Source organism: Homalodisca vitripennis, chromosome 2, assembly GCF_021130785.1.
Source record: "Homalodisca vitripennis isolate AUS2020 chromosome 2, UT_GWSS_2.1, whole genome shotgun sequence".
Taxonomy (NCBI): domain Eukaryota; kingdom Metazoa; phylum Arthropoda; class Insecta; order Hemiptera; family Cicadellidae; genus Homalodisca; species Homalodisca vitripennis.
The window spans coordinates 66,890,822-66,918,078 of record NC_060208.1 but is presented as its reverse complement, the minus strand read 5'-3'; the positions used below and the strand labels follow the sequence as shown (position 1 = coordinate 66,918,078).

The window sequence follows — 27,257 nt, the reverse complement described above, 5'->3', positions numbered from 1 at the left end:
GACACGGAGCCTCACCGATTTCTTTTAAAAGAGGTACAAAGTTAACCCAATTTATATTTAAAAACAACAACTGAAATGTAGATTAGAAAGGGAGAAAAATCTACACACCAAGCTACTATAAAATAATGTTGTATGTGTTGGAATGGTTATGCTACATGTGTTATTTATTATAACCTTTTAAAATCTCTTATGGGTATATTGAGGCTTTTACACACTTATTTTCACATTGTGATATTTTCTCTTTGCCATCATGGTTACCTACAAGAATATATAAATATTCGCTAACGCCCAGCTAAATGTCGTAGAGTGACATGTATCATCATCGAATTCATTGTTCCTCACATATATAAATGAAGCTTTGTGCCTAATTTCAAGTCCAGAGTTCAGCTAGTTTTCTGCATACCGAGCTGACAGATAGACAGAGAGATATATAAACAGAAATTAAATTTTCCAACTAAACGAATAAATAAAAATGTAACTGTAAACAAAATTAATCTGAATGTAAAATTATTATACATATCATACAGAACCAGAGCTACAAATATTATACACCTTTTAACGAAACATTTTTAGATGTGTACGATCGAAGCACAAAGTGTTCAGTATTAATTCGTATTCATATAGTTATTTAATCTTAAGGGTTTATTCACACGTGAAAGCGACTTTATAAAAACAGTAGAGGCCGAATGGTGAAGAGTGTTGGCGCCAGGGTGGGTTCAGGGGCAATTTAGTTCTTCTTTAAACACTTCTGTAACAAAAACAGTCGCGTCCCTCATTTGCTTTCATCTTCTCGTCACAAAAACCTCTCTCTTTGGATTATTACTCACATTTCCATATAACTGTTTCTTGCCGTATTACTTCAGCTCAAAAACAGTTAATAACAAATAACATTTAAAATATGATGGAAATACATTTTAAATTTACTAAAATATTTACTAACATTTAACTAACTTACATATATTAAATGTTCTCATCACCGTTTTTATGAACAGAAATTAAAAACAAAATAATGATTTAACTTTACAAAATATAATAAATATGTACAGTTTAACAGGTGATATTAACAGTAACACTAAATTTAAATAGATATTGTGCTTTTAATGTAATGAACAAAACGGCATTTACTTACATAAATACGTAAGTAACTACTTTACATTAAGTTTTTATATCCATAAGTCAAATTTTGGGATACAAATTAAATGTGAATTAAGAGAAAACATACTGATTGCATAAATACAATCGATAGGCTTGTAATAATAAAACACGTATGTGTAAAAATATTTAATTTGCATAGGCACCTTTTATACACAGTCTGTGTATATAGTATATTAGATTGTGATAAATTATATTTTTAATGAAAACTGTGAAATAAATTATTTTATCTTTCTTCTTTCACGTATAGCATTATTAACAAATGTAACTATTATGTTTGTTTATTTACAAATATAAATGAAGCTTTGTAATATTTTGTAATATTTATTATATATAATATATATTATTATATATTATATATATTTTATTATATATAACATAATATATATTATATATAATACAATATTTTATCTATATACATATATGTATATCGAATCAATTCAATTTCTAAATAATCCTACAACTGTTTAAAAACAAAATGTAACATAGAAAGTTTAACTCCCTTAAAAATATACTAAACTATCGTACACTGAAATTACACATATAAAAACGAAAGTTACCTGAGTATTTACTTGTATTAAACGAATTCATTTGTTGATTAGCAAAATAAATCAATAATTTTTATTTATTTTGTACAATGTACTCTTAGTCTCTAAATTACAATTTTAAAAAATCAAGATGGTTATCTCATTGTTGCTAATTATATGTTAAAACTTTAATAAAATATAATTAATTCTCACCATAAATAAATTTAACGCTTTTTCATAATTTCAATATTATAAGACATGTGTTACTTTAAAATTATCATTAAATTTCATTTAAGTGATTTTATTTGGGACCAAATGTATACTCTGTGAAAATTTATAGGGTTAAGAACTGACAATTTTAAAGACCCTTTTTAGTAAACAGTTATAAAAAATATTTGAATACCTTTGAATGAATAAAAAAAAAAACATCTCCAGTTTTACTCTAAGATTAATAGAAATGTTTGTAAAAATTAGATTACTTATGTAAGTCTAAAAGCAAAATGGCCTCAAGTACAGTCGGCTCTTCATAATTAAAGACATCGTGCCTTTGAGTAATTTAATGACAAGGATAGACAGTTTCAGATCTTAATCAGTCTGAAACTTGTAGCAGTTCTATTGATGAATAAGATATTTAAACTGCGGTTAGCCACTGTATCGTTGTGTTAACCGATCTTTCTTTATTTAAGCTTTGAAGAATACTGACAAAATATGTGCATTTTGCGTTAAAATTTGATCAATACATTTAATATTATGCATACAAATAATCCGACAATGAATTGTCAGATAAAACTTTAACCATGTGTCTCTGGAAAAAAATATAATATATCTCTGAAATGTTCTTCATGTGAGTTTTCTTTATTTAAAGTGTGTTACTGACGATGGATGACTTGAAAGAATAAAAGGATTTTAAACATATGCCATTGGTATATGTTACAAACGTATAACACTTCTGTGCGAAAATGTATAATTCGTTTATTCCGGTATCCTAATGTGTATAAATTAGGAAAAAATCATTTGGTTTTAACAATACTTACAGCTACTCGTATACGAGTTTACGAGGTTAACACATGCAGTTGAATGGCTATCAGATATAAATATGTAAGAATTATATAGGTTCTATAAATGTTTATATCAATATTTCCTTTAAAATATGCATTTATCATATAAACAAATATCTCTACAGAATCCCTTTAATGTGTCTAAAATTTTGCAAATTTTGTTTTATACGATTAATTATTTCCTTTTATGATAATTATAGGTATACGAAATTACCAAAATATTGCAAATTAAATGCAAAGAAACGTCATAAATGTTATGATTTAGAACTTATAAGCACTAACTACAAAAAACCAAATAAACTCTTAAAATGAATAACAAAATACTCTTACATTCTTCAACGTGAAGTTTAATAAAAGAGTAAACAGCAAATGAAAGGATTATGCGCCAGAGAAAGTGAAAAATTATTCCTCATGGTAATGTAACTTTTGCCCTTTACACTGTGGTACAGCTAAAAGACAAATCCCCTACGACATTATTAGCAATTTTTGTAGTATATTTCGGTTCATGTGGAATAATTCCGCTCAAAATTTATATAAGAATTCAATGTTTTCAACATAAAACATTCCCTCTTTAAAAGGTAATTGTTCTGAACGAAATGCGTCGTGTGTTACAACATTACAAGTAGGTAAGCAGATAGCATTAATTGTAGTATGTAATATACCTGTATACGCTGACTTAACGTTTATTGCTGTTTTAAAAGGAAAGGCAAAACCTTATCAGACATAGTACATATATATACCTATATATAAGCAATATATATATATATATATATTGTACCGTTATTATAGTACATATGTTATATTACTTTGGAGCTAATACTTTATAAATCAAAACAACTTTTCGGAAATACTTGATTTATTCCGAATTAATGTTCACCCAAAAAATTAACAAAGTTTAAAAACTTTAGATTTGATTTTGTCCAAAACTTCTCACAATCGATAAAATCTAATTAAGAGTCTGATCAAAAAGAATTAAAATTAAAATTAAATTAAAAATGTATACTTCTACAAAAATGGTTTAAATTAACAAAATAAAATAAAAAGTTCTCTTCTCAAAATACTCAAAATCAATATAACACAAAACTTGATATTAGCTTTACGAGCAAAATTTAATTCACAAAACTTCAAAAAATTGAATTAATTCTCAGACTCTGTAATATGGGAAACTTTACAAGTTTAATCACATCAGTATAAAAATAAAAGATATTAAGTAAACGCTGGTACGGGACTTACTACTTTGAAGACTATAGAGGCTGATAGGAAACTAAAAACGCACTAAAGAAAATTAATAACTTGATTTGAATATACACCCGATTAAAAGAATTACTCTAGATCCAAACTATAGGATTAGAGGAAGAACTACTGCTTCTCTAGTGGACGTCCGTACGCTGTCGTCAATACTCCCACACTGGTCCCCCTCTCTCCGGGAACCGGCTCGGGAACGTATCACCGTAGACATCTCGATCAGCTGATTTACCGGTCTAACCAACAAACAATGTCCACGCACCGCGTCTAGTTAACAAAAGAGCCTACTTCCTACAGCAATTCAGCATAAATAATTACAACTACGGTACAATATATTGCTTTTAATCATACAGTTATACAGGTATGATAGGAAATACTCTCAAAAAGTATTATAACTTTTTATTTTATTTCGCATATTTTTTATTGAAACAATATAGCATTTACTTTTTTCATAAAATGTACGATTGTTACAGTTCCTTAAAACTAAATTATGAAATTGCATAAATTAAATTCTATTTTTGGGATCCCTTAGTTGTAACTCAAAAAAATAAATTTGCGGTGAATTCAAAATACTATTTCAATATTATTTTATTTTTCTTAGTATATATGTACAAGTACATTTTGAAACGATTTGATGGTCCATAACGATGTACACACACACACACACACACACACACACATATATAAATTTACTATTTTTCTGTTGGTACACCTCTTCATAGTGTAGGATCGTAGAACCAATTTGCACTGCATAAGCACGAAACTCAATTTTTGTGCAAATCAGAAATGCAAGTTTTGGTGGAAATTCAAATGCGATGTTATAAATTGGTTAAAATATAAAACGATAACATTTTCACATATTATGATTTTTCACACATTGATACACTTCAAACCGACCGTCATAGACATAAATAATAATGTACCGTCAGATAACTAGATAAAGAGACTGAAAGTATCTTCATATGATTAACTAACTTTAATATAACTGGTGTTCAAGTGTATGACGGGTAGTTTTAAATTTATCAAACCATGAAAAATATGGAATGAGATGATATTTTATTTCTGTTTTACCCCTTTTGATATCCTCTAATTTATGTCCCCACCAAAACTAGCACAGCCAACGATCAGTTTCTTTTTAAGGGAAATGTTTTCTGTTGGTTTGAAGAAAAACCAGGTGGTGTGATTATTCAGTGGAAATTGGCTCTCGGATCCTGGATTATCCTTATTATAACCTCTTTCAACATAAGGTTATATTAAATAGTTTATTTATTCAATTGTTTACATATTATATTTGAAAAATATAAGCAAATAATTATATCTTAAAATATAATAGTACATTACTTTTAATCTATAATTGAAGTTTAAACATATTTATTTATAGCATAAAAATATCACATTTCTATGAAGTTTATTTATTGTATAACCACCAAAATAGCAAGAAGGTATTATAATTTTTCAAATGTTTTTCATTGTCAGAACTATAGGCGTATATTTTGAAAGAAAGATTACATGATATACAGTATTATACATATACTAGACATCGTTAAATTTGACCCAGCCTGAGATCGGAGACTACATGTTACCATTTACTCAGTGAAACTATATCAATGCATAAGTGTTTCGGATCCCATATAAAACTGCGATTTAACAGTAAAGATCGCTAGATGTCATAAAAAGATGTACGAAATACATAAATGCACTCTTTTGCACATATTCATTATAATGTATAGAATACAAGCTACAGTTTAAATCTATCCCTTTTAACGAAAATTATGTAAATATTATATTTAATACAGGCTTGCCTTAAATGTCTTTGTCTGGAAACTATTTCATTATTTTAAAGACGAAGATCGTGTAATAATAGTACCCATCCTTACAATTGGTTTGACATAGAAAAATTACTCATAACTACACATTAAACCACAGGTTTTATGAATATAACACAGTATTTCACTCTTATTAAATGTTACCTTTTTCTATTTAGATTTGAATATACCCTGAAATAACACTATAGTTAGTAGTTGTAAAAAAGTTATTTTTCTCATTGGACGACTAGTTGTGCACCGGTATTCCTGATTTCAGTGATGGTTGTTAGGAAAAATATTATATATATATTAACGATTCATACTTTTTGGGCCATAGCACACCAAAAACACACAATACTGTGCCATTTTTACGTGGATAGTGAAATATAATTGCCCCCCTTCTCAATGCTTGTTTTTAGGAACCCGAACTGTGCACCCATCCCATCTCGTTTCAGCTCTAAAGCCCTTTATCTAAAATATGCTTATTATCAAAACGTTGGACAGTGAACCGAGGCATGAGGCCATTTAGCGATCTTGTAAAGAATTTTCATCTTTGAAAATAGTTCTATGGCTGCACGCTATCTCTGAGGTTAGCTTCGAAGTCTATGAGGTATTCTTGTAGCTTTACCAATCAGAACAGAAATATTGAGTCTCTAAGAGGAGCAAAAGAGACACCAGCAGCGTTTTGGGATTCAGCGAAACTTGATAAACATATGTACCAAGGTTTGCTATCCTGTATACCTGGCATTGCGTTACACGGACTAATGCACACATGTCCAGGGGCTTTACCTACTTTGTGTGGACTCATTGTCATGTGGAATCCTTATTCAAGTATTGCCTTTCAATATTTTTAATTGAGCTAGGCTATAATAACAGGTTTTAAAAGTAACTTCTTATTCGAGTTTTAAAAAATATTCGAGTTTTAGTAGCAAATGCCGTGAGTTATTACCTGAGAAATACTGCACGTATTTGAAGATCCTCTCCTTTTTTTAGGAAAAAGAATTTTTGTGGCGCACCTTTGGATTAAACCACTAATTTATCATATCAGACACCACACCTATCCTTATAGAGCATATTTTTATCCAGAAAACCAAAGACCCACCAGGATTTTTATAAATTTGCTATTCTAAATCAAAGTTTAACTTTAAAATTAATTTTGTAATGGATGGGCATATAAACTAGCAGATGGAATCGTAAAAGGAATACCTAAGATCATAAATCAATAAATTAATGATATACGTCTGAATAACTTTAAAATTCTCTATTTCTACTTCAAACACCAAAACTGTATTAATAAAGCTTTTTCGAAGCATTTTATCATTTGTATGCGATGTTGGTATCACCTTACTGGTTTCCTTTTTATGCATATGCTGGATTTTATTGCAAAAGCTTTAAATTTCTGTTATGACGTAAATGTTAATATACGTTATTAAGTTTGTTAATATTTATATGATATTTATTGTTCAAGTAAAAACTATCAACTACAAGTTCCGTACTCCCACCGAAACTAATAATAACTAATGAGGTATTTCTCATTAGTTCCACGTTTCTAGTTCATGTAGTGTACTCTTTATCACTTCTGAAAAATAAATGCTATTTCTAACAGTTTAAGTCTATTGTATTCGATTAATATACTTGTTTTATTTCTTTGGCTAACTAAATAGCTTCAATTTTTCTATTTAAACTTAGAAATATGTAGATTGAAACAATAATACCTGAAATTACTAATATAAAACCTACATCAAATGACTCGTAAAAGATGATTGTTCTTAAGTACCTTATGGAATTTGTTTTGACTTGTTTTGACAGTTTTGACTTGGAAATAACGAAAATTAAAGTCGCCAAACTTCTGTAATAATCTCAGTTAAGTGCTCGGAGTGCTATATATCGACAACACCTTCCAGTTTACAATCTGTTCAACTTACTGCAGATAATATTACGTGTGCTTACGGAAACATGATGCTGTTTTGCTTGCAGAATCTATTTTCATTCTTATACTGCCATAGAAACATACTTTTAATATATTATTACTTCATTGCATTATCTGGAAGCTACGTTCCGTGTTGTTCTGAAACAAAGAATATTGGAATAAATTAAATTACAGTGCTAATAGATGAAACGTTATGAAACCTTACAGATTATTTGTTTATAGCTGAAAAATATATATAGGGAAACACAAAATTATAATTTAAATGATATTACTAGCAATTTTCAAGCAATTTTCAGACAAAATATATAATGGGTTGCCTATTCAAAATCTAGAATAAAATTACCACTAACTGTTGAGTAATATTTGTAGCGAGACCGCTGTTTGGCCTCTATCTTCTCAGATCTTCATCAGCCTTATTCCAATATTTAAAAATCTAGAATAAACTTACCACTAACTGTTGAGTAATATTTGTAGTGAGACCGCTGTTTGGCCTCTATCTTCTCAGATCTTCATCAGCCTCATTCCAATATTTAAAAAGTTTCCCTTGGCTGAAAACTAGTATAGTACCACTGCACAAAATCAGTGCGCTAAAAGTACATATTTTTTCCGTAGACTCAATAAAGTTCCAGTTCTGCACCTCTATATTTTATTATATACTCGTATAATGAATATCTAAGGTCACTTTATGGTTTAAGGTTTTGGAAGCAATAATTGCACAAGATAGTGAGCATATGATCTAGCATTTTGGATAATTTACCCGCAGAATTTGTATTTCATACGTAGATTGGATTGGATCTGTTTTTATTTATATTCATTGACAAGACCAACAACGCGATTTGTAAAATTGATTGACGGCGTATATGAATAATTCAAAATAGTGTTATATTTTACAGCTGATACCAGTGAACATACATAAGGAAAGAGTCTAGTACATAACCGGGCTATGACCGACCGGTATACGAGTGTACAATAGTCGTACATCATCGGTATAATATTGCGTGTAGTCATTAAAAAACAATTTTTCCTCGTGCTAAGTCTTATTGATGTTCTTCTTAAACTTTATATAAAACCACTAGATGGATCAAGATCAAGTTCCTGGTCTAAAGAGGAACTAGTAAAGCTCGAAAGCACGGTTGCACAACAACAAAGATACAAAATAACAGAGGGAAGATATAATTAACCTATTAAGAAATGAGAGCAATTTAATTTGGCTACTAATGATAAAAACATAGGTATTTTTACTCTTGTGGAAATTTTATACATTTCAAAGTTTGTACATATATAATCTTATTTATTAACGATATATATTACAATGATGAGATTCGATTTACTATTATTCATATTTAAACCTCCCCATAATAATGATTTGATAATCTCCCGATTATTTTCTGAACACTTAAAGTTTTTATCTTAAAGTCTAATTTGATAGAGCACGTCGCAACACGCCTACTAATTCATTCTTCATTGCTGTAAGGTAAGAAAGACGGATTTTCCATTCATATAAATCCAAAAGATTCTTTACGGTGGTCTTTAGAAATATTTTCATGCCTAATTATTTATATATATATATATATATATATATATATATATATATATATATAATTAGGCATGAAAATATTTCTAAAGACCACCGTAAAGAATATATATATATATATATATATATATATATATATATATATATATAAAACATCACAAGAGTAAAAAAAAGCGAATTGGTGTCACTTCTGAAAGAATGGAAGCTTCTTTACGAGGTTAAAAAAATAACTAAAAGAAAATGTATAATGTACATTCCTTTTTGTAAATGAATATAGCCAATTTTATATTTGAATAATCAAAAATTATTGTCTACAGAGCCTAGAAGACAGATATAACAAAGTAACATAATGCCACTTTTCTAAATCGAAAGCACGGGATCCATCTAAATAACGCTACAATTTCAATACAGTGTATATTAAAACCTGAATTTATCTTTCAACTCGCAAAAGTTTCAAATGTAAACATGTACCACATGATAATCAATTAAACGTCTTTTCAATGCAAATTATTTTCCAATGAAAGAAGTTAAATGAAATATATTCACGCAGTTAGGAATGAAAGAACTAAATTTAAAGAATTGTTTTTCTTATAATAAGCCTCATATTTTATAAACGTAAAAAAATTGAACTGGATCATTTCAAATCAGAAATTTCATTTTTAACTGATATTACGTGTACTACAGGAAAAGGTTTACCTACCAGCCAAATTTTGTAATAAGAAAAAGTTCAGTTAGTCAAAATTTACTCGAGATTTATTAAAGGATTTATTATTTTGCATTTCAGCTTAAATATCCTCAAACATAAATCGATGTTTATTGCATACAGTTGTATTATCTCCGTTTTTCATATTTTAAAGTTTAAAATTTACATATTGACGCTATAAACAAGAAATTATAACCAATAATAGAGTAAATTTGTTTCACAGGTTAGGTTGGTACCTGACTGGTACATTATTTATCGAAACACAATGACACCATTAAACATCATTGTTACCACCAGCACTTAACCACCGCTTACACAAATACATCTCTCCTGTTTGCAGAAATGAACAATATTGTGTTGTTTATTATATCCGTGTCAGTAACTGTGTATCAGAACACATAATTTCTAGATAAGATAATCTTTTTAAAATAATTCAGTGTTTTAAGGGAGTAATATTAAATATGTACTTGCTAAAGTTAAAATCTTAAATTAATTCCTATATATACATATATATATATATATATATATATATATATATATATATATATGTATATGTATGTATGTATATATTTATTTATTTATATACACTTATTCAGATAAATATAAACTGTAGAAATATTTAAAACAAAGATGAAGGATAAACGAAAGTGAGGATCAAAGCAAGGAAAAAAACATTATAAATAAATACAATGATCAGCAGCTGATGGACCATAAATTTGACTTTTAAGAATAAGTAGAAAAATCAAATATACCATAAATTAACACCTGCCGGATGCCTTGTTTGAAGTGCCTTTGTGCACCTTAGGTTTTTTTTCTATTTTGATCTATCAAGGTTTTCGTTTACATTTTCATGGATCTTATTGAAATATTTCAGAGAGCAACAATTTACAAAATTATTTTTATCGTGTGCTCGTACATTTATAGGGTGACCGGTTAAAGGTGTTTTTACGTTGCTGTTGACAATGTAAAATCGATGGTCAATTAGTATTTTGCATAAAGGAATAAATTTATGTTGACATAACATAAAAATATATATTAAAAGTTTTTCTGTTCAGTTACTTTGATTATAATCTGCTGGTGAACTTTCAGTAAACACGGACTGATGGACAGATCTGCACCGTATACTTTCTATTGAAGAATTTAAAACCCATAATGAGTTATATATATATATATATATATATATATATATACATACTCGCCTTCGGCTCGCTGGGGGCTACGCCCCCAGGCCCCCACAGTAAGTCCCTTAAATTCGGGGATAAGATTGATTTGGTGATTGGTAAAATTCGGACATGATGTCATGCCAGGATATTCCCAGGAGGGGGGGGGGGGTTAACGTTGCCTGGGGATAAGACGTCAGGGGGTTATTTGGTCATACCAGGAACTTCCCAGGGGGGTTTAAGAGATTTGGTTATTGGTAAAATTCGGACATGAGGTCATGCCAGGAAATTGCCTAGGGGGGGTTAAACGTTACCGTTACGGGGGATAAGACACCAGGGGGGGGTTGTCTGGTCTTACCAGGAACTTGCCAGGGGGGGGGTTAAGAGATTTGGTTATTGGTAAAATTCGGACATGAGGTCATGCCAGGAAATTCCCTAGGGGGGGTTAACGTTACCGGGGGATAAGACACAGGGGGTTGTCTGGTCTTACCAGGAACTTCCCAGGGGGGGGGTTAAGAGATTTGGTTATTGGTAAATTTCGGACATGAAGTCATGCCAGGAAATTCCCGGGGGGGTTAACACAGGGGGGGTTTATCTACTCAGGAGGTTATCTGGTCATACTAGGAAATCCCGGGGGGGGTTAATGTTAGCGGGGGTTAATGACACACCCCAGACCCCCTTTTGGGGTGTTGGTCAAATTCGGGGATAAGCGGAATTCGAAATAGTATTAGACCTATTTTTTTGAATTTTCCAGTTTTTATCAAAGTTTTGAATCTAAGGCCATTTTGTGGCTTAACCGTTAGAGATACGACAAAAAGTGACTGAACCTTTCTTGTCGGAAATTTAATTTTGTCTTTTGTCTTTCGATTGTGCCGTCAGATTTTGATCTACGACCTATGGTTTAGTCGGTACAACGCTTGGCATAAAAGTCTGCACTGGTCAGCTATGGTGTAAACAGATTTAGTGTAAATAAATTAATAACTACCTTTATCAGATTATTAAGTTAAACAGGGGGTTTTAATTTAATCAGGAGTTCATCAACCAGGAAATTCCCGAGAGAGGGATTAATGTTCTCGGGAAATTATAAGAACGCGTGGTACTTTTCTTGGAAATGTGTGTCTGGGCCACGAGGATATGTGTACAGTATTTTTTGATCAAAATAAAACGTTGATCAGGGGGTTTAAATTACTTCGGAAATCATAATTCCATACCTGACTGTTGATAAGGAATCACTATTTCATTAATTAATTAAAAAGCACTCTGTCCCTATCTACTTTTGAAGCTTCACTAACGCTCAGCCAACTTCCGATGTGGAGGGGGGGATTATAGTCACTCGTTACCGTAGTAATACAAGTCCAATCTGGAACCAGCATGAATCGCACTAGTTATAGTTGCAAAAATTTAAAACACCTAAAATTGACGACAAAGAATTAGCCATTTAGAGCATTTATCAGGCTTACGGAAAGATAAACGATAGAAAGCTACTGGACCTTTTTTGTAGATCCTATGAATAGCTACTTACAAAAAGTTTTACATTTAAGCTAGGACCAACAGTTCGGCCACTATCGAGCACGAAAAGTAAGTTTTTTAAGTGAAATTTACAATATAATTACGTTTTACGGCTAAATCATGGAAGATAGAGTGAAAGGTCACTGGACCTTTTGTGTAGATCGCATTATTTTGTATTAAAATCAAATTTTTAACTCTGGGCTAGAACTAAGGTTTTGTCTGAAATAGAGCCCAGAAAAACAAAATCTCACGTAAAACTCAAAAAATCAAAACTTTAAAACGCGTTATGCGGCCAAACCGTTGAGGATAGGGCAAAATGTTACTGAACATTTTTTGTAGATCACGTAATTTTCTAAATCCACATGAAAATCTGATTTGAGCTACGACCAACCGTTTAGGCCGCTATCAAGCCCGGAATGTAAATTTGTAGGCGAAAATTTCAAATATTTTCACTTAATCACGTTTTTTGCGGTCAAAATAATGGAGATATAGTAAAAAGTCATTAGACCTTTTTTTGTAGATCATATTATTTTCTAAATCTAAGCTTTGTTTTATTTTGACCTCCGACCAACTGTTTCGCCGCTATCGACCCCAAAAAACAAAGTTTTTCACGTGAAAATTACAAAAAAAATTGCACATAATCACGTTTTTTAGACCAAAACTAATGGGAGATAGAGCAAAAAGTTACTGGACCTTTTCTGTAGATCGCAAAATTTGCTAATTTGATGGGTCAATCAGATTTGAGCTACAACCTACCGTTCGGCCGCTATCGAGCTCGAAACTTTATTTTAAGCGAAAAAAATCTCTGGAATGTCAAATGTTCAAGCGTTTTTGGTCGCTTAACCATGGAAGATAGAGCAAAAAGTCACTGGACCTTTTTTGTAGTTCACTTCATCATTCCTGACTAATGATTTTTCGTCAGATCGAAGCTAGCTCCAACGGTTCACCCGCTATCATCTTACAAGAAATGCCTGCAGGGGTGAAGAATGCGCGATTTTTGAGGAATTTTTTTGAGGGGTTTTAAAAGTAAAAAAAAGTCCGGTTTTCAGACTTTTCCTCCGGGTCATATTGTGAAAGGTACCTGCGTGCCAAATTTCAAGTTTCCAGCACTTCTAGAACTATGTTAGAATTTGTATCTATATGTCAGTCAGTCAGTTACACATGCGGCTGTATAAGTATTTAGATATATCGATAAATGTTATCAAAATTAATTAAAAATTTTAATCGTTATTTGATTTCTTACTATGATGAGAACCGAATACCGAATAAGCATAGTTGATTTGAATTTATATTTCATGTTACAAAAATGTATTATGTTTGTTTACACACCATCTCACTCTACTGATTGTTTAAACAATAAACGACCCCGTTACATGAAATAGTACAGACCAAACTCGCAATACAATCCAGTGCAAACTTTTCAAGATGTTAGGAAATTGACTAGGACTTTGTTGAGGAATGGTATATTAATATTTACTGTATTGTGACAGAGAAAGTATTTATTAGAAATCTTGAGATTCAAGTAATTTCTATCTGAAATTAGACTCAAAGCAGAAAAATATGTATAAGTTACGAGGATAACCGGTAATGTAATCTTAAAGAAAAAGTTCTCTTTGAAAATACTTATTTACTGTATGAGTACATCTTAAATACAGTTGTGTAATATTTCAGGTGTAAAAACTGAAGAGTGCGCTGGTAATTTTGTGTTTAACAGGCTCACGACCAAGAGAGAAATAACTTTCTTGAAGAAACGATATAAGATTCGTCTACATTTATTTATTACCTACATACTGTAGATTCTTGTGCGCACAATATTCATGTGCAATTTACGAAAGAACAATACAAAGTAAAAGGTTATACTGTTATTGTCATGAGACTCGGTAAGATTGTAGTAGTTGCCTGGAGCGCATTCAAGTTCCAACAGTTGGTAATGTATGCTCTTAATATGAAATTCCGAGAAGCTTGCTTTCATTATACAAATATTGTGGTAGTAAAATTGTATCTTCAAAGGAATAAATCGGGTTAATTGTAGTTTGACATTTAAGTATTGTAGGTAGATTTTAGATAAAGTGTACGCGTTATATTGTTAACTAGAATGAGTATATTTTGTGGTTTGTTCTTTTACGACATTTTAATTTAACAATAGGTAACTAATCGATTATCGTCTGAAATTTCACTATTGTAGAAATTATTCCAGTTTGTGGACCAATTGATTAAGAGCTTTTAAAATTACTCCTTTATGCCATGGCAAACCACGATTTAATATTATATTTTCAGTTTAAAATCACAACATTAAAATTGGTGCTTGTTAAGCCACATATGTACTAAAAATATGAATATCAGCAAAGAAATGTTATTTAAATAATGTATGTATTTCAGAATGGATGAAACTATTATGTGCACTCTATATATTTATGAAAAAAAAAAGTTTTATGTAATGTGCTATTATATTTATGTTTCTTCTTTTGTATTAAATTTACATAAATAAACGTAAATATATAATTAGTATATAAATAATTTTTTTATGAATGTGTGACCGGGTTTGATGAGTTGAGCGTTAAAATGGCACTTTTTGATACAGTCTGGATATAGCATTTGCTTTCTTCTATAATTTATAAATCTAATAAGTAAACTTATTAAATTATATCGATTATGATTGTTTACAGAAATGGACTGAGTGGTGATGTAATTCCTGGTCAGGCGACACAGATATGGTGAATGACGTAATGAGGCAAGTGAAGCTGAGGACCTTGTGGTGTGTTCTTCTTGCTGCCATATTTCCTCAAGGTATTACATTCACATTTTATTACTGGTTTGCACATATTGTTTTTATTTTTAGGTTTTAGTACACTTACCTCGAGATTCACCATACGGAGTTTTTGAGTAGTTCTCTTTACGGATCTCTAGGCATTCTTCTTCCATTAAGTGTTTAGCACTGTTTGGAGTCTATTACAAATAAGAACAATCTCGATAGTAATAATCACTCATACCACAAGTGATATACGGTATTAAATATACCTCTTAAATTTAAAAAATCCAGTTCTTTATTGTTCTTCAACCATTACAATCTGCTATTGTCCTCTCATAAAAGGTTATTATTGATTATACATTTTTGTAATGGATAGCAGGATAATGGAATTTAGTATCCTTCAATGTTTACACAATATATCTTTTATTATAACACTTACCAATGGTAAACATCCTTTGTACTTTTATCTGTATGTTGTACTCCACACAAAGCACTTCCTTCTAAAGGTGAAACTATCATGAGTAAGATCTAAGCTCCCTGGAACTCTAATCTGAGGGGATAGCTCAATAAGCCTCCTATGTTATGAAATTTAGTGTTTTAATACATTACTGACAAAATTTAATCATTTACATGAATTTCCTGTGCATATGTAAATAAGAACATTAGAAATCGGTCGATGTGGTTTGAACATTTTTTAAACTTTTATAGTCAAACAATTAAAAGTACACCAAAAGTACTCTCATTTATAACAACATGATATGTTTGTCTGTAATTTAAAGCATTTAGAATATACAAATCAGTTAAAATAAATTACGAGAGTCTCTAACAACTTGAAAAAACCATATAATATAATGTGATGAAGATTTAAACTCGAAATACATAGTTCATTAAAAACTGACTATCCAATTATGCTATTGAAATATTTATTATTATTATGTTATTAAAGTATTAAATTTATTATCACATATCCCTAAGTATACGTTATAGAAAATTCATATGTTTAATGTAATTTAAAATAATCCATGTTTATTAGATATATCCATTCCCTTGTAAATTATTAGTCTTGGATTAAAATCTATATAAAGGGTAATAAGCACTAGCAAATATACATAAAAATGTTATGAATTTGTGTATTACAGTAGTAAATGTTTTATCGTATCTCCACGTACATATACTTTAAAAACTATCTCTCTGAAGATTTGGGAACGGGAACATCAGTATTCAAATGTCAAGTACACTATCACCTGTTAATATTTTAACTGTAATTGACCACTAGAGAGAGACATGGCAGGGATTAATTAATTACAACGCTAATTAAAATAATTGGATTACAAGCAATTACTTAGATTGTTAGAGTAGGAAATTCCCATTGTTCCCTTGTTGTATTGTACCATGTGAAACAATGACGAATTAGCGAGACAGATTCATGTTTGGGCACCGACGCGTTTGATCCGCCATAAAAGGATTAAATCATGCGTAATGCCATTCATGCTGTGAAGCGTTTACAACAACATTAAGGCCTAATGGGTGGTTACGATTACTAATTGAAAGAGCTACTTACAGTTTTATTTTATTGTTTAAATCCTTGTGACAATTTACCTTTCAACTGTCGCTCACGAACAAATTCATTGACTTTTCGCTCCCAATTTATCACTTTTGTATACTGTCGAAAGAAATGTATATTTAATGTCAATTGCATGTTTAAACATGTTAAAATAATTCAGAGTTAAACTATGAGATTAGTTTACAATCGTTAAAAATAAAAGGTTTTGAGGAGATAATTTTTGTATGGTAATTTATATAATGTATAACTAACCAATAACAAAAAAAATATAAATAATAATTTGTATAATATACATATACTAAATTTTACATGTATCTAAGAAGGAAGGTTAATTGTGTTATTGTGAGTATTAAACACTTCTCACACTCTTACCATCACTTTAATCTTTTGTTTTGTTTACATGTTTGACATTGTTAATAAATATATAAACATCATAGACTGACTTTCCGGGAGAGTAATACAAATTTCTGTTAATTTCCGAAACCTTTATTTAAACTTTTATCATCTCTTGTGTGATATTAATTTGTAATCCGGTAATCTAAGTTGGATAATCATGAATACCTTTACATGTAGAAGTGGGTAGGGGTACAAGAAGGAACCAAATTTAAATATAATAAAAAGGCTGAACGATGTCAAACACTCAAAATACAACATAAATTTCCTTTTTTTGCCTAACTGTTATCATTACAGACGTTCTGCATAAATTACAAAATAGATGTTTATAGTACCGTAATAGATTTGTTGGAATGGAAGTGGCAGAACACAATAGTTCATTAGTGATTTCAAAATGTTTTATTGTGTTAAAAACATCCAAAAAGTTTTATTTTTAAACCTCCAATCTGTACTATATGGATGCTTTGTACGTTTAATTAACCATTGATATTTTACGAGTTAAACAGTGTTACAGTTGTATTCTATTTGCTTTGCTTTTTGAACTTTCTCAGTCGTTACACCAATAGTTACATCCATTTTTGTATTTGGGCATTTCCACATAAGAAAATACAGAAATAGTTTTCTAGAAGATTCATTTTGAATTTTGTGGATAGCCGAAAATACTCGTGTAGAATTACAAATTTTGTTATCCGGAATCCCATCTGGACTCCTGGCAACATGAGTAAGTGCACATAATATTTATCTGTGGCGAGATAATAAATCGTATAAGAATTCAGAAATTGAAATTTTATACAGATAGAACAGTAGAATATCAGAAAACGCTGTGTAAAACAGCCGCGTTAATACTAACAAACAGCTATTCTCCAGGATGATAAAAAAATAAGCCACTAGAAGTCAGAAAATCATTCTACAGTTATAAGTAGTACATGATTTCAAATGTAATTGCGTGGCATGTTGGTTTGACAGTTGCATAGATAAACTATGTTAGTAAAGGTGTAGGACAGTGATGAAAACTTCGCAATTTTGTGGTGTAGATTACGTTTTTTACAATCATAAGTATTTTACAGCTGCCTATAGCAAAACGAACTTGTACGCATAAGTTCTATATCACAACTTTCAATACTTTATTTCTGACTATAAAAATATGGATGTTTCCTTTTAAAAATATGTTTAAAACGTAGCAAACGATTATCAGGTTTCGCGTAAACATTTTGGACATTTCATTGATAGAGCAAAAGTCTTCTGAGTGTTTCATATCTAATAAAATAACATTATTACATGACATTAATGAAAGGATGTTTTTATTCGTTTAAGCATAAGTGTGTTTTAGAGTTAGCATTATTCGCATGGGGCTAAAATATAGACAGCAACCAGCAAAGCCGGCTCTTAAGAGGCTTAGTGGAACTGAAATCGAAAGTTTTGCGCCCAGTATTGTTCTAAAGCATATTGTAGTTCGTGTGTTATAAGCTGTATAAAGTACTAATTACCCGTAACAATCGTATTAACCCATTATCTCTATTTAAGCAGATCGTTTTAAACCTGCACTAAACTGCTGAGGCGCCTAAACTATCATAACATGATGAGTGTAAAGCAGAAATTAACAATAAATTCTCTCTTTGTTAACAAAATACTATTGGTATTATAATTTGTTGTATATCACAGTAAAATACTCTCCTTATTTTATAGATACATTTAATTCAGTTTATCACATCGTTACAATTCTTAACTTGTAAATAATATATATATAACTTTTAATACAGAGCATTGCTGAAATGTCATAATACTGCTAAATAAAGTATTTATTTGGGTTTGCTTCACCTCTGCATTTCTTTAACATCTAAAGGAGAGGATAGATTCCGATCCTCAAAATGTAACATGCCATACTATGAAACACGTAAGGATTGGAAATATCCAAAACTGCATTTTCATTAACTTATATTAGATTTAAAAGTTTAAGACAATGTATTACAATTACAATTACAAAGACATCATAAATTTGTTTACTATAAGGTCTTCATATACAAAACAATACCACTGATCTAAATGATACTAGTCGGTCGACTTATAACATAGCTTTCAATCTAAAAATATATGATTAACATGGAAGTAATCATCAAAATTTTATAATTACTTTATGCCATTTTGTTACTATAACGATGGCAAATGGCCGAAAACCTGTTATATCAATTATGTTGTATTTCAGATGATTCCAACTGAGGAAATCAGTAATCTTAGAACATAAAATAGATTCACATTAATAAACTGCAAGTTCGATAACTAAACAAGTAATAAGTGACAATTTATTTCATAATTAATACTTTCACCACTAGCTATCTATTACTAGTTACATAAATGAAGTTGGTGGGTAAATTATATAAATAGTAGAGGGAAAATAAAGTGACTCCTACAACATTGATTCTTTTGAATGCAATTTTGCAGATCGAATTCCGTAGAGCCCCAGCTGTAAACACATTTTTTTCTTGATTTGTCGTATGGATGTTCGTATAAATTTTGCGCGATATTACTTCAGATTAATATCGTTGATCGCAATTGTAGATGTAAAATCAATCGTGCATTTATAGATAAATATTCTATCTATAAACAATTTAGAACATCGAAAAAAACCAGGTCTGTGGTTAGGAACGCTTAATAGTTTTAGAAATGTATATCTAAATTTATTTGGTTAAACGAAATTTTAAATCTTTTAGTTTAGTACTAAAATAAAATAAGTATTTCTTTGATTATTTGTTTAATGGAAGACTGTAAAATAAGTGGTGGGGTATAATTTATGGGAGTTTAATAAAAAGGTTATCATAAAACTCAGCTCATTGGTTTACTAGACTGCAAGAACAATATTTCTTAGCACACTCGGGACCTACTTATTCCTGTGTCGACAAGAAAAGGAACAAAATCAGCAGCTTTTTATCTGATGTTTGCACAGACGACGTCCATAGTCCACCCATGTTACGGTTACAGTATCTTCGATCTTTCATTACATTAATCTATCCCGTACTAAAAACATTGTTTTAATACAAAAATATAGTTAAAGATTATTAATGTGACCTATCGGTTTTTAAATTTCTTGTATTTGGAATTAATATAAATCATGAATAAAATTAGAGCATACTTCAACTTATTGAAATAAAATATATTACTACTTCATATTTGTTTGGTTTTAAAATATCACTAAATATACAATGGCATGACCAGTACAAATGGATGTCTGTATATTAGTATATACCATTAAGATATATTGTTTGTAATAGCCGCGTTTCTTTACTGCATTTAAAGGACTTAATATGAACTATCGGATAAAATTTGTTTAGTAAACGGAGTATATACTAAAATTTGTTTTATTATACAAATTTTATGAAGGCAACTTTGAACAATATTTTATTAGCAACAGGTTTAGTAATTTTTGATAATAATTTGACTATAATTTTACATATATGGTTTATAAGGAATAATAATTATATATCCATAACAATAATAATAAAAGTGATTCTGTCACTGAGTTGTCTTAAAACGTGCTGACAAAGTTACATTCAGAGCCTAAGACAGGGAACGAAGTTTTAAGTACTAATTGAGATAATAACTTCATTTCTTATTTAAATTTTTTACGAACATATTTTTATCCAGTATATGTAAATATTCCGTGGTATTACACCAGGCAACCTAGAAGGCATAACATTTTCAATAATATCAATAGAAGTGATTACAAAAGCCGTTTTATTATGTCACAAATATTCGCATATAGTGATAAAGTCCCTTTAACTTTTTAATACTCTATAAGTTGATGGTCTATTCTAGATCCCCTTTCATCAAGGTTATATGGCTCGCTTGTTGCAATTTCCGGTCTGCGTGACTAACGTACAGCTTTGTGTTTCGCGCACTGTCATCAATCCTCTGCCTATAGCATTTTGGCATCTTGTCAAATAAGTCTAGAGATGATTTATAATAAAATTTATTAAAAAACTTTAATAAAAATTATAAATTCATGACGCAGACGCATGTTATAATGATTTGGTTTAATACTATCCTAAGACACCTAAAAACTTTTGTGGATTATCTGTTAAACTAAAGTAGAGTGACGTGGTGATTTTGATTTAATTTAAGTTAGTCTATGTCAGAAAAACACATCCGGGATTAATAATAAACTGTTTATTGTGTGACAATTTCTATGTGCCTATTTTTGACACTGTCTCTGACTGAATAGAGGAGGAGTAGCATCCGTTGACTCTTGCTCGATTTTATGGTTTGTAATGTGTACATTTCAGAGGCTGATTTCCTAGTGGTTATCCGCCGGAGTCGCCTGCTTACAGAAGTGGTAGATTGTCTATAAACGTTGGTAGCTGAGGCAGTATCGTTTTTAGGGCTACAGTGGCAAGAGATCTCTCAGTCCTTAGTTCGAGTATACTAAACATAAAAAAGGTGAATTAGTAAGGGAATTTGTAATTATCTTTAATGATGTTTCTACATACAGTTAGGCCCTTTGTCGTTACGTTCCTTTTATGGTGCAGTCAATACCTATAGCCTTTGTTTATCCTTCAATATCAATATTCACAGGATAGCTAGTTCAAAATCATTCATAAAAAATGTCATTGAAACCAATTAGTTATGGTTAAAGCGTTAGTTTATTATATTTTAGTTCATAAAAAAGTAGTAACTATTCCCTTACAATATGTTATTATCTCTGTTACGTAATATAATCTTACCATTTTAAATGTAATGGATTTCTTAATGTATTGCATGCATAATACCCGTACACCACAATATTAATACGCGTGCTCTACGCGAGTGCGGTAATGCATTAAGGTGTGGGAGGAGAACAACCCCAGTACCGGATCCTCGTCAGGTTCCTTCAGTAATAACCCTAATGGCCCTTGTAATGACATTAGCCGAGGGGCTCGAATGACGAGCGCATTCCCTTTGAAAAGTATGGAGAACACTTAACATACCACGGTTTATTGACTCGTTTACTGAATGTTTGTAACTGATTAAGACAGCCAACACGATGGATAATTGGTAAATGAGTGTATGTGTATATAACCATAAAGTTCAGGTACTTGTAGGCAAAAAACTATTTTTACGTCATGCGTAGTTAGATCCGGACGCAGCAATAAATATTTTGTCAGGGCCGAAGAAGATTTATTATAAGCCTAATAATAGTTGTATTTTTTAAAGTTTATAAAAAAGACTATAGGGGAATACATATATTGAAAGAGTCTTTGTGCAAAACTAGCTGGTTTGAAAATCAGATGATACATAAGTGAAGTGTAGCCAGTTTAATGCTTAGGAATGTTTAAAAAAATGAATAGCCCTTCGTACATAAAATTAGTAGACCAATCACTAAATTAAACATATGTTTAGTTTAAGCAATTTAACAAAGAGCTTAAATTAATAAAACGATTCAACTAGAAATATAAATAAACATATGAAGTAAAAAATACCATGAAATTTACGTCCCAAAATACACGCCATTCTATCTTACGGGTGAGTCAACATATAAAAAGATGTTTGACCATTTCAATATGTTATTACTTGAAGGCTTACAATGTGCAACGTAAATTTATATCTTATGCATTGTAAAGTGTTCTAATTATCTGCTTCCTCTAAAGTATATAACTATTCCTAGCTTTTTTTCAGAAAATGGGTTTTTAAAGCATCCTTTAATTACATATATTGAATGTCTTCTCAGTATGATTATAATACTTCTGGTTAAACCGTCTTTTAAATATTAGAATTTAATGTTATTGAAGAATCCTATTACACTATATGCAATACCTTTGTAAAACTTGAACATACAACAAAAAAATGTTCAAGTTACAAACTAGTCGAAAAACACTAATAATATCTGTATCTTTTAAGCAATATATACATAATGTATTATCATCTAAAAAAATACAAACTTCTCTGTGTCTTTACCTTATTTAAGGTTATGAGGAATGTGAGATAATATTAAAATATTTGGTATGTACTATAATATGTATGAAGAGTTATAGACTTAGATCCAATGAATAAATGAAAAAATGTTTATTAATAAACTAGTTCTTCTTAAAATATTAAAATATTTTATGTATGCATTAAAAAGACAAAATAAGCAAAATAAGATAAGCTAGAATAGATTTTTCTGTTGGTCACTGAAAGAATTACTAAGATTTTTTATGTATGATAATTTGAATTTAAACGTAAATTTTAATTTTAGTACAAAATTATATATATTGAACTATTGTACTAAGTTATCATTATTACCATAATGTATTTAGCATTACTTATACTCTGTTTGATTGCTCTTTCTGTTCTATCAATCTTAATTCACAAAATAAATAATTTAATATATTTTTAATTTTTTGTACTGAATTTAGTAATTAGTTTACAAATGGTTAAGACTATTACTAAGAAAATATACTCGTAAGTGTTGTAAACCGTAGCCATCGAATATTTGTTGTGAGGTAGAAATGAAGCAAATATCAGCGCGATCTGACTCTTTCGAGGGTACACCTCTGTGAGACCTATTATGCGATTCGTGGTGTAGCGTACCACTACCCCATCAGAAGAAAATATTCAATAGTCCGACCGACGATCATATAGATATAATAAGACCATAGTTTCAGTTCTGAGGCAGAGACCAGCGCCATCTCAAAATGAAGTTCCTGACTTTGCTGTACTCTAACACAATGCATTCTATGCATGAATATTTAATTTTGATCTATAAGAGGGTTCTGTCTTATCAACCTTAGCAGTAGCACGCCACACCATAGTCGCATAATAGGTTTCACCAAGATTACATATAAAATTTCGAATTTATTGGCTCAATTTATTATTAATATGTCCAGATACACAGATAAGAAGTTGCTGAAAGACAGACAATCATAGAAAAGAAACTATTACATCCTCCCTGGAAGCAACTTGTGTAAACTTACTGAGAGATAGTAGACTTCATAGGTGCTAACTCATTTCAAAGTTGGACATGTGTAAAAACTCATTCTCATCTACAAGGAAATAAATTTTTATAAAAAATCTACTGATAATAGAATATCTTGTTAAGAAATATTCATATTTTGTTTATTAAATTTAGTTTCATAACAATGTTTTAATAAGGCACATGTTAAAATCTCATATGATTATACTGAGCATGTTTAACATTATATTTATTCTAATTTTTTCTCGTTGTCAAAAGTTCATGCCTATAGGTATACTTTTTCATTATGTAGTGAGGACGAACGGGCAAACGGTCAGACATAGAGACAGACGGAAATTAATATTATTTCAACCCCTCAGTGTTATTCAGCCTTAGCTAACGCTCAGACAATATATAATTGCTACAGTGACGTTAATGTTGTTCACATTTAAGGGGCTACTCGACTTACCACAACTGCCCCACGAGTTGCCGCATATTATGTCTAATTTCCGCTCGGCCACACCAACCAATATCCGGGTAAAAATTAATTTCCGGTCTGCTAGTCCAGAGTGCACGCACGTGCCTTAGGTTTTATGCAAATAACCACTACATTAATTTAAGATGACCGCCATTCCTTGATTCTGCTTCTCATCTGTAGATTTTATATTTTATGTTGTGTGTGTACACAAAATTATATATACAAGTAAAACACACATTCAATTATACTTATGGACATATAAAAATCTGTTTTTGTTATTAAGATGAGTCACTATTTTTATAATAGCTATTTACTATTTGATTGTTTATTTTTTGTAACAAAAATGAATATTATCTTAGTATTTGGAAAGTAATACAATTTGCAAACATGGAAAGTGTAAAAATTCTTTACTTGTTAAAGCATTAACACTGAAATAGAATGATATTATTAAAATTGTTGTAGAAAAAAAAACAGTTTTTCCGTATAAAATATCAGTTGTATTTAAATGTTTAATGATAAATATTTAAAATTGTTTTAAATAATATAAGTGAAAAACAGTCATTCCATTTTATTGTTTAAATTCAGTGCGTGGTTCACCGCCGCAACCGAAATCGGATATTACATTCACACCGGAAATAGACTGTGTTCGTATGACAGAACAATGGTGGTGGTTTATTTGCTGCTTAATTGTGTTTGTTAAATAGTGTCATTTACTGAATTAATTGTTTCCAAAGTGGTTAATTATCGGTCACTAATTAGTGGAGTAATCAATGTTTCATCCATTTTGCACCAGTTTGAAGCTACATGAAATGTTCATAATTATTGTGTCTCTACCGTTCTAATGACGAATACAATATCATAGTGAAGGACTGTACCAATTAGTTGCCACTATGAAATTAATTAAACTATAGGTGGTCCCAGTACTGCTAAGAATAATACACATGTCACAAATATTATTGGCCGAGAGTGAGCGAAGTTTATTACTAGAGGGGACAAATTTAATTATTATCTCTCTTTCGAGTTTGTTGATGCATATGAATTATCGAATAAATATTAATTAAATAAAAATATGTTTATTTGGCAAGCGTATTTCAACTTACAATCGTTTTCAAATCAACTTTTGTTCAGTAAACTTCAAATAAATACACACCAATAAAAGCAAAATAATGTAAAAGATAAATAAATTCTTACGTTATAACAATAATGAAAAAGGAATTACAAATCACATTATTCTTACATAAGGCTTGCAGTTTCTTTTGAGTAATTATCTCAACTTAAGGTTAGAGTTTTTCGCAAGAAACTACACTATTAAGCAACAAGGGGAGGTCATTGAACAATTTCGGGCCGAAGTACGAAAAGCCGAAAAGGTTCTACCGAGTATCTTACGGTTCTACGGAAATCTCCTCTCTGTTTAAGAGGCTCTCGCTTAAATATTACGGCTCATTAAGAATAAAAGCTTTGTGAATCATGCAACATGCAGCACTCTGCATACCACTGCCATAGACAGCATTTTGGCAGTCTCCAGAGAGGAGGACACACGGTCAAAGGGTTTCAAATTGAAAGTGAACGTTATCACTGAATTGTTAAGTCTAATTGTTAAGTTTGCGGGATAGGAGTAGCAAAGAACTGACAGAAAAAATGAATGTAAGAGCAAAACCTTTGAAGTGTCAGGCAGCCGCTTTCTGAGTTCATACATACCCCTCAACCTACCAAGAGCACATTGGAAAACGTGGTTGACCTGGTCAGAAAACTACGTTACAGTCAAACACGACATTGAGAGTCTTCACTTTATCAAAATCAGAAAACCCTCGCCATCGAGTACGACCGAACTCCCACTCTCGTTAAGGGTACGCATCAGTTCGTGTGGAGCAACACAAAGGATTTTGCATTTCCTCGTGTTGAATTTCTGATCATTTTTAACTAACTAATTGGAAATATATTTTAGTTAACGATTTACCTGATTATGCTGACTACAAGTTTGCAGGCTCAATCGCCAAGAGCAGCTGGCAGTCATCTGTATACATATGTGCAACACAACTCTGAACACAGCTTGGAAAATTATATGTGATTTGATAAAATTTTGCCAAGACATCTGCTTGAGGGACACCACGCAGTTAGGAAGCCACTGTAAAGTATCTGTGCCAAGCTTGTTGACCTGTTTTCTATTGCCTAGATAAGATTTGATCCACATTAATGCCTCCTCGCCAAACTATGATTGTTCATTGTCGCTAGCAACATATAATGATTAAAAGAATTGAATTCTTTGAAGAGAAATCGAGCACCATGAAAATATTACACTTGCCACTATTTTTCGGCTCAATTATATGACTAATTGAGAACTGTGCAGACACTATGTTTTTCGTCTAAATCTGTATTGTAGCTTTCGAAATATTCTTCTTGCTTCTATGTATCCAATGATTTCATTGATTCCCATTATTTCACTATCTTGAAAATGGCAGGCAAAATTGATTGGTCTTAGTTATTGCAAGCTAACGGGTACTGAAAATTTAGACAGAGGGCATTATTAAGAAGAGGGGCTGATTTGTCAG

General features: G+C 30.7%; 1 protein-coding gene across 1 annotated transcript in view; it reads left to right on the top strand.

Annotated features, from left to right (window-relative positions):
* Positions 1 to 27,257, top strand: part of LOC124354085 (cell adhesion molecule 1-like) — a 317,853-nt gene that overhangs the window by 170,760 nt on the left and 119,836 nt on the right. The window contains exon 2 of the mRNA XM_046804289.1: positions 15,290 to 15,410. Within this exon, the coding sequence (XP_046660245.1) occupies positions 15,335 to 15,410 (76 nt within the window). The 5' untranslated portion in view covers positions 15,290 to 15,334. The remainder of the gene's footprint in view (positions 1 to 15,289; positions 15,411 to 27,257) is intronic.